This window comes from Trichosurus vulpecula, chromosome 1 (genome assembly GCF_011100635.1).
Source record: "Trichosurus vulpecula isolate mTriVul1 chromosome 1, mTriVul1.pri, whole genome shotgun sequence".
Taxonomy (NCBI): Eukaryota; Metazoa; Chordata; class Mammalia; order Diprotodontia; family Phalangeridae; genus Trichosurus; species Trichosurus vulpecula.
The window spans coordinates 70,550,961-70,563,591 of NC_050573.1; the positions used below are offsets into that span (position 1 = coordinate 70,550,961).

General features: G+C 47.5%; 1 protein-coding gene across 1 annotated transcript; it reads left to right on the forward strand.

Annotated features, from left to right (window-relative positions):
* The first annotated feature begins 997 nt into the window (after positions 1–997).
* On the forward strand, positions 998–7,179 carry FEM1A (fem-1 homolog A). Its single transcript, XM_036760826.1, has one exon. The coding sequence runs from the start codon at positions 1,783–1,785 to the stop codon at positions 3,793–3,795; it is 2,013 nt and encodes a 670-aa protein (XP_036616721.1). The 5' UTR covers positions 998–1,782; the 3' UTR covers positions 3,796–7,179.
* Positions 7,180–12,631: the final 5,452 nt, after the last annotated feature.

Consider the following 12,631-nt stretch of genomic DNA (forward strand, 5'->3'; position numbering starts at 1 on the left):
ACCTTTTTTGTGTCTTGGACACCTCTAGCTTGGACACCTCTGTGTCTTGAACCCCTTCTCAGAATGTTTTTAAAGGAATAAGATTGCAAAGGAAATAAACAATATTATTAAAATTTTTGTAAAAAAATCAAATTCACAAACTCAAAGTCAAGAATCCCTGGCTGGTCCTATCCTTTTTATATAAAATGGGGAAACTAAGGCCTAGAGAGGACAGAGGACAAGTGGCTAGTTTAAGGTGAGTCTCAGTGAGTAACTGGGATTACGATCCAATTCTTCTGACACCCCCTCCCCCTCAGCGCGGCACATACTGAGCATCATGGTCTGATCTGGTACCCTAGGTCCCAGGGTTTGGGAGAAGCAGTGCCAGTGTAGGAAATAGGCTGGATTTGTAGTCATTAAGTCCATAAGCCTAGAGCTAGAAAGAATGGACTATGGAGTCCATCCAACCCCTTCATTTTATAGATGAGGCACCTAAGGCTGAGAGTTGAGTGACTTGGCAAGGGTCACACAGCTACTCAAATCTGAAGCAGAATTGGAACTCGGGTCTTCCTGACTCCAAGCGTTCTACTCTTGCCACGGAACCACTCAACAGCTGAACAAGCTGATGGTTTTAGTCACAGCAGCAGCGCGTGTGTGACCCTGGCAAGTCATCGCCACACTGCGGGCATTTTCACCGGCTGTCTCCAATGCCTGGAACCCTCTCCCTCCCGGTCTCCAATGCCTGGTCTCCTTCAAGTACCGGCTAAAATCCCATCTTGTAAAGAACACACACACATACACACACACACACACGCGCGCGCGCACACACACACACACGCACACAGCCTCACCCTTCCCCCAACTCCTTTTTCTCCCCCTGTTCCTCCCCCGTCCTGCCCCCGCCCCCACCCCAGGCACAGTCCGGAGGGTTGGGATGATTGCGTCCATAACTACATGGTCCCGCCTGCGACATAGACGAAATAAAGCGGGAGTGAGCAGGCCTGGGTCTTCTGTGGAGCACAGGGTATCCATCTTCCCCAGGGTTCCCCAGCCGCCCTGGGCGCTGCCCAGCGCCTCCTACCGCTCTACTACCTGAGAGGGCCTTACAGACCACCCACAGAAGGAACTGACAACAAACCGGAAGGTGGTCCACCATTCAAGTTTCTGATTGGCTCCTTGACGCTTTCTTGCTCCCAAAGATCTCCGGGAAATGGAGTTTTCTGGTGGTTGAAGGCGGTTGAAGGCGGGAGCAGCAGGAGTAAAAGAAGCGATAGGGATTGGCCACTTGCTATTGGCCAACGGCCGGTGACGTTCGAAAGAGCCTAGCCTATCCAAAGATTCCTCACTTTTCTCGGACAGCAGTTGAGAGGGAAGTGGGACGGGGGAACTGCTTTGCATGCTGGGAAGCATAGTTCAGCTAAGATCACTAACCCTAGCCCCGCAACAGCCACAGGCTCGTCAGTAGGAACTACAATTCCCACACAGCCCCTCTCTTTCCTGGTTCATTCCAGTAGCCCCCGCTTCCTCCCAACACTTCCGGGATTCTTAGTCTGCGAGGCTGCCGCCTCTAACGGAGAACTTCATTTCCCAGAGGTCCTTGCGCGCGGCGAGCCCCTCCAGGCTCCTCCCCGTCGTCGGGCGCCATTTTGTTCTGCCTACAGCAGGCCTAAGATGGCGGCGGGCGAGAGGGTGAAGGTTGCTGGGCTCTAGTCCGCCCGCCGCCGATTTCGGCTCGGCTGGCCTCGGCTCGGCTCGGCCTTGCCCCGGCCCTGCGCGGCCGATGGGCGGGGAGCGGCGCGCGCCATGGATCTGCGCACGGCCGTGTACAACGCGGCGCGCGACGGCAAGCTGCAGCTGCTGCAGAAGCTGCTGAGCGGCCGCAGCCGGGAAGAGCTGGACGAGCTGACCGGGGAGCCGGCGGCAGGGGCGGCTGGGGGTCCGGCCGCCGGGGGCACGCCGCTGCTCATCGCCGCCCGCTACGGCCACCTGGATGTGGTGGAATACCTGGTGGACCGCTGCGGCGCCAGCGTGGAGGCGGGCGGCTCGGTGCACTTCGACGGCGAGACCATCGAGGGCGCACCGCCGCTGTGGGCCGCCTCAGCGGCCGGGCACCTGGGCGTGGTGCAGAGCCTGCTGCGGCGCGGCGCCTCGGTGAACCGCACCACGCGCACCAACTCCACGCCGCTGCGCGCAGCCTGCTTCGACGGGCACCTGGACGTGGTGCGCTACCTGGTGGGCGAGCACCAGGCCGACCTGGAGGTGGCCAACCGGCACGGGCACACGTGCCTCATGATCTCCTGCTACAAGGGCCACTGCGAGATCGCACGCTACCTGCTGGAGCAGGGCGCGCAGGTGAACCGGCGCAGCGCCAAGGGCAACACGGCCCTTCACGACTGTGCCGAGTCCGGAAGCCTGGAGATCCTGCAGCTGCTCCTGGGCTGCAAGGCGCGCATGGAGCGGGACGGCTACGGCATGACCCCACTGCTGGCCGCCAGTGTCACCGGCCACACAAACATCGTGGAGTACCTCATCCAGGAGCAGCCCGCCCCCGAGCTCCAAGTCCAGCCCAAGCTGCAGCAGCAGCATGAGGAGGAACCCGCCATGCCCAGCGCCATGCCCAGCACCAGCCGGGGGCCGGAGGAGGCCCAGTCCCCTGAGCCATATGAGAGCTGCTGCCCCACCAGCCGAGAAGCCGCAGTGGAGGCCCTGGAATTGCTGGGGGCCACGTTCGTGGACAAAAAGAGGGACCTACTGGGCGCTCTCAAGTATTGGAGGAGGGCCATGGAGCTACGGCACCAGGGCGGGGAGTATCTGCCCAAGCCCGAGCCTCAACAGCTAGTCCTGGCCTACGATTATTCCAGGGAAGTGAATACCACTGAAGAACTGGAAGCCCTCATTACCGACCCCGATGAGATGAGGATGCAGGCCTTGTTGATCCGGGAGCGTATCCTGGGCCCCTCCCATCCGGACACTTCCTACTACATTCGCTACCGAGGGGCAGTATATGCAGACTCGGGCAACTTTGAAAGGTGCATCCACTTGTGGAAGTATGCCCTAGACATGCAGCAAAGCAACCTAGAACCTCTGAGCCCCATGACAGCTAGCAGCTTCCTGTCTTTCGCAGAACTCTTCTCCTATGTGCTGCAGGACCGAACCACCAAGGGCAGCCTGGGTACCCAGATTGGCTTCGCTGACCTCATGGGTGTGCTCAGTAAAGGAGTTCGAGAAGTAGAGAGGGCGCTACAGCACCCGAAAGACCCCGGTGACTCTGCACAGTTCACCAAAGCACTAGCTATCATTCTCCACCTAATCTATCTTTTGGAAAAAGTGGAGTGTACCCCAGAACAAGAGCACCTCAAACGTCAGACTGTCTACAGGCTTCTCAAATGCAGTCCCCGAGGCAAAAACGGCTTCACCCCTTTGCATATGGCTGTGGACAAAGACACAACTGCTGTGGGCCGCTACCCCGTGGGCAAGTTCCCTTCTCTGCACGTGGTGAATGTGTTATTAGAATGTGGAGCTGACCCAGACAGCAGGGACTTTGACAACAACACCCCGTTGCACATAGCCGCCCAAAACAACTGCCCCCTGATCATGAGTGCCCTGATGGAGGCTGGTGCCCACATGGATGCAACTAACGCCTTCAAGAAAACCGCCTACGAGCTGCTGGATGAAAAGCTCCTCAGCAAGAGTTCCATGCAGCCCTTCAACTACATTACCCTCCAGTGCCTTGCAGCCCGTGCCCTAGACAAGCACAAGGTCCCGTACAAGGGTTTCATCCCTGAAGAACTGGAGGCTTTCATTGAACTGCACTAAAGGGGGGGAGGGGGTATCCCTCACCATCACTCCTTGCTCAGTCATCCTCAGCGGAGAGGGAGGTACCAGGGCTTTATAGCACCTTGCATTTCCCACCTTCCCAGATGGTGTGGGATGGCTTCTGGTAAAATGTGCCTCAGGGGCGGGGTCTAGAGCTTCCATATTCCCCATTAACTTCTCCTTTGAGTGAGAAATCTGGAGTTAGTACACCATAAAGGCCTTCAGGGAAGTGCAGCAGGAGAGATACCTTCCCTCAATTCACTTGTTAGAAGGGAGAAAGATGTGCAAGTTCATTTATGAGTTCTGTCTTTTCCTGTCTTCTCATGTGCTAGGAGGCTTTCGTTGATCTTACCCTAGGGGCAAAGGGATGGAAGCCATTGCCTTCCCAACCTACTGGAACGGGGAGATAGAAGCAGAAGGTGGCGTATTCCCCCCTTTCCCCCTCGGATGCCCGATGAACTCAGCTGTCAGGGCTCTTGACTAGCCATCTCCTGACTGATGGGTCTTAGTGGCACAATTTTGCAATTCAAGAAGCAAGGCAATTTCTCTCTTCCAGTTTGCCCCCAACTACTCTGTGTTGTCCTAGTTACCATGGAGTGGGAGTCAGCTGGAGCCCAATAGAACTGGCCACCACTTAACACAGCTTTCAGTTGGTTTGGTTTTTATTTTTCTGGTGGCCAGGTCACAAGTATTGTGCAGAAGTCCTAAGATTTTGCTGCCTGTTTGTGAGGCTGGATTTCTGTGCTTCCCCCCACCCCCACTGACAGATCTGTTTAGTTTAAAGCAGTATTTGTTTTGCAGTCCTTGGAACAGGCAGTGCAGGCCAAAATGGTACGTGCAAACTTGTGTGTTGCTTTACATTTCAGATGGAACTCTGTGGCTTCGGTCCATGAAGCTCTATAGACAATTCCATTTTTAAAACCTCATTCTACTCTTTGCACATGGGCCCCCAATTTCTCCACTCTCAGTAGGAGAGCCCTTAACTCTTTTGCTTAAAAACCATGAACCAACACTATTTAGAGGAGCTGTGCTCAACACCAGTTCTCTGATACAGGAATAGCTGCCGGAGCTTCGTTTTTTTCCTACCCAATGTCACAGTCTCCATGCCCATTTTGTCATTTAATTGATAGACTCCTTGAGTTGGGGGCTGCAATTGTTTTAAAAGCCATCTTTCAGAGCGGATTCCGCAAGCAAGGTCCCACATAGGGCATATAGTTTAATAAAGTAAATGCAATTAGAATGTGGGTATTAGGCCATCAGTGACAGGCTTTAAACTCGAGTTTGCAGAAAGCCGTTTCCCGTAGCCCAGAGTTAAGTGCTGGCCAAGAGCAGGTGGTCTTGGAGAATGTGCTGTCACGGGTTTTTTCTCAGGAGAAATGACTGATTACAAGAGGCTTTGGCAGGCAGCAAGGAGATTATTGGCCGAGCCAAAGTGAAAGTCTAGCGGAAAAGGTTAAACAGCTGTCCCCCTTCATTTTTGGAGAAAGGTCAGGCTCAGGAGAGTGAAGTTTTGACACTAATCCACTGTACTGCATATGCTAAAAGCCACCATTAGATTAGTGTTTGCAGGCCACCAAAGACCAGGATGCTGATAATCTGATGCCCTGCCCCTTTAAGGAAACCAGGTCTGTCATTTAGTTTTGCAGTGTTAAAGTATAAATTGATTTATTTATAAGACAGCTTAACTTCTATCAAGGTGGAAAATGCAGTTAATGTTCTCACTGGAATGCAGAATAAACAAAAAAAAATAAGCTTGTTTAATGTGTGAGCCTAAGCTCCTATATTTAAGTAATTAAAAAGAAAAGGCACTAGACTGACTTGCCTGGGAATTCCTTGGTGATTGCTGGTTTGTGTGGCAAAGGGGGCTGGTAGGGTGGGTAAGTGGGTTGGATAGGGGAGGGGGCCTCTGCCCATTCTAGCTCGGCCTTGGATTCCAGGACTAAGACACCTCTCATCCCCTATTCCCCCCAGCCCCGGACTCCATGGTGGTACATACCATATAAATAACTGGTCAGGAGGTCTGGTTGTAAAAAGATTTCTTTTGTCCCCTTGGACTTTATTTATAATCCATTGGCTAATGGAGTCTTAAGGCTTCAAAGAACCTCAGAAACTTAAACCTTCCCTCCTCCCACCCCTGCCTTTGGGTAAAATTGTCCTGCAAATTAGGAAGGTTAGCTCCAATCAGAAACAACTTAGGGAAATGTCTTATCCAGGTGGTTGGTAGTGCTTCTGACAGGCTGGGGGTGATATCTTTGGACTGCTGGATTTCACCTACTGGATCTACAATTCTCCAATGTTGACTTCTGTCCCAAAAGAAAAGGCATCTACCATGTGTTTGGATCTCAGGGGAAGGAGCTTCCTTTCTGATGAACTCTAAAGTGAAGCCTGCCTAATGACTATTCCAGGAGCCCTGTCTCCCTGGAAAGGATGCTAACTGGGGGAGAAAGTAATCCCTTTCCCCACTTCATGCCTTTTTACCAGCTTAAGTTGCAGCCTTAAACGTTGATTTATCCTATTTTTACACAGATTGATGTAGTAGATTTTTTTCCCTAAATTAGCCATTCTGTAAGTTTGGTTTAATTCTGAAAATCAGATCCTAGCCCCTCTGTAGTCAGTAATGTTCACAACCTTTCTCACTGTGATAGAGGCTGTAAGATGGTGAGGATACATGACCTAATACCCAAATATTAAGATGGGGTTCTACTGTTGCTTCCTAGTTCCGTGCACCTAACACTATGAGTGTAACTGAGCCAACACCATTACTGTGTAAATTCCATGCTGCCATATGTGTCCTGTTCCTTGAAAGAACTATACAGCAGTGACCTAGTATATACCACTTTGACTACAAAAGAAAAAAAAGTTGCTTATATTAAGATTTCTCCAAGCCATTTTTCAGAAGGAAAAAAAAAAGACCTAATTAACCTGGAAAGCTATGCTTCACCAACATAGAGGTCACAACTGCTCCTGATTGGTTAACAGCCTTCATTTGCATGTCTTCCCTACCCCTCAAAGTCCAGTTTGGCTTGAGAAAAGAGCAGATACTGGATGCATTCCTTTTTCCCACTTCACGAGCTGTCTCACTGAATTCATGGCATGGATTATCTCAGGGACCCAAATACCGGGACAAAAAAGACCCTTGAGATTTTGTTGAAGCTCAAGCCTCGAAGGGCTCCACTTGTGTTGTTTTCCTCACCTGTAAAATGAGGATAATACTATCCTACCTCACAGGGATGTTGTGTGGTATTCAAGATTGTAAAGTGCTTTTGACTTTAAAAAAAAAACAAAAACCCTATTTGATGCTAAGTACTTTTATTTCTCAAGAAGTAACCTTCAAAAAGTGTGTACATTTTTTTAAGAGTGTGTATTAAAGAATTATGGAATATACCATACGTCTGACCCTATGTTGGCCAAGGCTGACAGGGTGGGAGTTCTTTATGTAAATTTAGGGTCCCAGAGTAACAGCAGCATGACTCAGTAGATGTACTTTTATGTTCGTGTTAGCATGAAATCCAAAAAGCATGAAATAGAAACAGTCAGAAACCTATCCATGCTGTGACATACTCTATGAGCTGTTAGAAAGCACAGCACTCTACCCACCAAACTACAGATTAGGTTACGCAGGGAATCAAGTCACATGTAAATGGATGTGGCTTACGTCTCTGGCTAGAACATAAAGTACTGACAACAGAGACATTTGACATGAGAAAAATATGACTTGGAAATGTTGAAAAACAGTCCCTGAGAAATGTTAGTTAAGGGCATGTAAAGTTGACCTGAAATCAATCTTGAGAGACATGAAACTAGGGAGGAAGCCTTGTGTTTTGTTCTGCAGCAGTGTGTGTGTGTGTGTGTGTGTGTGTGTGTACACTTGTCTGTGGTCTTTTTAACTACAAGAAATAGTCCAAGTCAGTAAGACAAGGACATCCTTTGTCTCATTACTTCAAATTCAAATTTTACTTTGTTTTGGAGGAGGGAAAGCAAAATTGGAATTAAGTGACCTGCCCAAGGTCACACAGCTAGTATGTGTGTCAAGTGTCTGAGGCCAGATTTAAACTCAGGGCCTTTTGACTCCAGGGCCGGTGCTCTATTCACTGTGCCACCTAGCTGCCCATTTTTCTTTTTGATCCTTTCAGCATTCCTTGTTTTTTTGTGTTTTTTTTTTATTTTAGACAAATACTAAAACTTAAATACATAAGAAAAGAAAAAAGAAACATAAGCTTAAATATAAAAGAAAAAACATGTGCACAGCAGAACATAGGAGAGGATTTGGAATATATAGCAATAATATTTCAAGAAAGCCTATATATTAAATACTGTATGTTATGTTGAAAGCTGTCCATCTTTGCCTCCTTGTAGGTTTTCTTTTGTTCTCTGCTGTATACTTTTTACTTTGTCCCTTTTCCCCCCTTCGTCCCCCTATCAAATTTTAAATTTAAGAAACAGTGCAAAGCAGAGTTTTTATAATATAGTGGGGAAAAGGTATATCCACAAGTAACTGAGGTAAAGAGAATGAAAGGGAGGCCCAGCAGAGGTCTGTGGGAACGATGGAGCCTCACCTTTCGTTGAAAGGATGAGAATGGTGAGAGCTTCGGGGAAGGTTTGGAAGCTGAGACTTGAGTCTGAAGGAAGATGAGAAAGAGAAATATAAGGATGGGTTCCAGAAGTGAGGTATGGTTCATACCAATGTATGGATTATACAGCAGTTCAGCCATGATGACAAATGTGGTTCTACTCAAGTTGTCTGGGGTTAGCTTGGGTTTACCAATCTTTTCCTCCCAATGGTGATCTTTAAACAAACTGATGGGAATAAGGAGAAGAGGAGGAAGAGTCCTTCAGATTTCCCCTTCCTCACAATCACCATCTTTTTACATTTTGTTTACACATAATGCTAGAAGTTAAGCAGAAACATTGGGCACAGTCAATTCAGCTCAAAGGCTTATTGAGTACCATGCTAGATACAGGTTGGGAGATATAAAGACTTTTGCTGGCAGAGCATTGACTTGGAACCAGATGACCTAGACATGTGATTTGGGCTGTGAGGCCTTCGAGCCTGTTTCCTCATCCATAAAGTAGGGCATTACTTGCACATGATTTTGTAAACCATAAAGTACAAGACCAACACAAGTTACTCTGAAGACAAGACATGGCCTCCACCCTCAAGGAGTTTATAATCCTGTCTAGTGACAGGAATGAGACAAATAAGAAAAGTGAGACTGATGAGACATGTGCATAGATATTGGAACAGAATAGTAATGAGAGCTCAAAAGAAGGATGAACTCTTGTGACTGCCTAGATTGGGGAGGATTCTAGGTAGAGGAGGCAGATTTGAATTCGGACTTGAAGAATTGGTGAAGTTTTTGCCTTAGTGAGTGGCCATGTGAAGTGAGGGCAGTCCAGGCATTGGGTCTGATGGAAGCAAGGACTTGAAGAATGGGTGAGGTTTTTGCCTTAGTGAGTGGCCACGTGAAGTAAGAGCAGTCCAGGCATTGGGTCTGATGGAAGCATGTGGTGAGGAGGTAGCCTGGTTCAAGGAGAAGATGGCATACCTGGAAGGGAATTCTAGAATGTGGGATAAGAGGCAGGGAGTCAGTAGATAATAGAGCATCAAATGCCTGACTGAGGAGCCAGGGCAAATAGTCCTACACTTTTGGTTTTCAAAACAGACCTTTTTTCTTCCATCTTTTAGCTATCTTATTGCCCATCCACACCCCAGTTCTTGTGCCTTTTAATCTCCCTTCTGAATGCTGAGTCTCCCAGGACAACTCTCCTTACCCCAGTGACAAGGCCTTATCTGCAGTGTTGTGTCCCCCAAGTAAGCAACTATAGGCTATACAAGATGTTCTGTGTATATGTGTCTGTACACGCACATATATATTTGCTCATTCTTCTAACAATGTTTTATGACTTTAGATGTTGTTTTAGGGCCCAAGTTGGGGGTCAGAACCATACCAGATGCTGCTTGCTTCTGCATTTCCTCATTCAGTACACAGTCTAGGGCCCCTCAACATCTTCTTGCCCTGGCCTATGACCCATAGGTACAGGGCCCCTCCTCAGTCTATACTGGATCTATGACTCAAAACTGAGTAGTGAGAAACAGACCTTACAGATAAAAAGCTCAAAGCTGAAAATGTACAATAGCAAAATAAAAGTCTTGTCTATCTGGTTCTTTGGAAACATCTGATGCAACTCTGGTTTGGTTTGGTCTCAGAGCAGGTCTTCTCTGGTTCAGGTCACTTATGGAGATGCTCTTCTCTGCCTACAAAATTTCTTATTGTCTTTTTTTAATTTCAAAAGCTGGAAAGCTGAAATTACTTAATCCAACCCCCTTGTTTTACAGATGAGGAAACTGAAAAGTGAGTGACTTGCTGTTGTAACAATCCGGCTAGCAGCTGTTGTCGGGATGAAAGACCGACACAAGCCCAACAACAAGCATGCTACCAGAACGCTGCAAAAGCCCAGGTTCTTTTGATCTGCTTTACTAAGGAAAGCAACGTTAAGGGGTTAACAAGCTTATTTTAATCCAGCATACAAATATCACTTACTTAGTTCAGGGAAAAAAGCCAGCACCCTGAACTTCAGAGCAAAATACAAAGTACAAACATCGACAGACAGACCTTTTCTCACTCAAATCCCAATACATAGTTACCAGAGTTTAACAAAGTCCCAACATCCGGGTTCATGAGCTGGAGGGCTGTTAGCTACAGCTGCCCGGAGTCTCGGCATCAGCGGGCGCCACCAAGAGTGAGAGCCCTGCGCAAAATGGCTCTGTCCTCTCCTCTTATACCGCTTCAGACGTCATCAAATGTCATCGGAATGACCAGAACTTAGGCTCCTACTTTGGCTCTTGAGTTAGCACCTCCTCCTTAATACCCTGGGAGCTTCACACCCACATAAGCTTAGCACCTAATAGGAATTTGGGCCTGGGGCTTAGCACCTAGCAAGACTCAATGAAATACACTAATTAATCAAAGGAAACAAAAGCCAAACTCTTCAAGGGCACCTGGTTGAACTGAATGCTAAGAGCCCATTTTGCTTACCGACACACTTGCCCAGGGCCTCACAGTGAAGTTAGTAGCAGAGCCAAGATTCAAATACAGCATTGCATAGTGGAAAGATTATTGGATTTGGAGTCGGAGGGGTTTGGATTCTGAATCTGCTATTTACTGCCTGTGTGGCCTTGGATAAGTCACTTCCTCTTGGCCTCAATTCCCTCATCCATGTACAGGGTGGCCCATGAGCACTAAGGTACAGTTTTAAGGTTTGACAATGCCAAGACTTTTGGGACACCTTAAATAATGTGAGAAGATTGGACTAGATGGCCCTGAAGACTCCTGCCTCTAAAGCTCTACATCCAGTGATCTTTCCAACGTACTAAAATGACTACGTGGAGACAAGACACCACACATGTGAACTTGACTTGTTGCTACTGAGTGTCTTTTAAAATGAAATAAAATCCCACTGCTTTTGGCATTCATGGATCTCAGGACCAACATGCTACTAGTGTGACCTTGTAGGTTCTCTGGGTCTCAGTTTCCTCATCTACAAAATGAGGCAGTTGGACTCGACGATTTCTCAGATCCCTTTCAACTCTCAAATCCCTATGATCCTGTGACTAGCTAGTATCTAAGGGTCCTTCCATCTCTAACAATCTGGGATATATGATTTTATGTCTAATATTCTGATCTGGGAAAAGGTCTTATCCAACTCTCCAATTCTATGAGACTACACTTTGCTGACAAGCAGTGGGGGACAGAGCAGGCCATGACAGAGAATGTGCTCCTCACAGGAGACATTGCCCTGGGTAATGCCTCAATTCCCTTGTATGGCAACCCCACCCCTGCCTGCAGATTCCAGGCCTGTTATATGAGCAGTGTTTATGACAAGCTTCCCAGGCTGTGGTTTAAAGATAGAGAGACTCTGATGGAGCATCATTAGCCAAAAAGGAAACTTGACATCCCCCGTGGGATTCTCCATGTACTTGGGGGTGAGAACCCACTGCTTCAAATATATTATCCTCTCTGCACCAGAAAAATACTATGTTCTCTCTCTTTTTTTTGCTGTTGTACCTTGTGGTTATTTTGTTTTCTTAATACATTTGTTGATGCTTTTTTCTTTATACCTTAATAATTTCTGGTGGGAGGTGGAGAACCCTTCCTTAAACCAGGGGTATGCTGGTAAATGTTTGAAAGTACAGGATCCGTTTTCAAGTTTCATCTGCATCATTAGTTTTCTCCATCAGTTTCTTAAGCCCATACAATCAACAAAATAATAAATCAAGCCCGGGTAGATTTCCAAGGTATTCATTCCAATGCTTGCAACAACAATTTTATAATCAGATCTGGTGAGCCATAGGAACTGGCTCTAGAAGATCCCTGCTCGTAGCAAAAACAAAAAACAATTAAGCTACCATAGTAGACTGCCACCTCTCTGCCTGGAGGACGTAGGTACTCTATATCATCTGTCCTATGGGGCCATCATTGGTTTTTCATTTTCTCAGGGTTCAACTGCCTTTTAGCATACTGGATGGCATGCTTCTCAGTGTAGCTCAAGGTCATATTGCTTTCCTGTCCATATCACACTGTTAACTCATGTTGAATTCACTAAAAGCCTTAGATTTTTTTCAGGTGAACTACTGTCTAGCCATGACTGCCCTATCTTGTATTGGTGAAGCTTATTTTGGGGAACCCAAGTGTAAGACTTGTCATTTATCCCTGCTGGAGTTCATCATTTTAGATTCAATCCAATATTTTAGCCCATTGAAATTATTTGGATCCTGTCATTAAGTGTATTAGCTTTCCCTCCCAGGCTTGTATCATCTGCAGGTTTGAGAAGCACA

What these genes read in the sequence shown, in the direction of transcription:
- FEM1A (XM_036760826.1), top strand. Translation starts at nt 1,783, where the DNA reads ATGGATCTGCGCACGGCCGTGTACAACGCGGCGCGCGACGGCAAGCTG.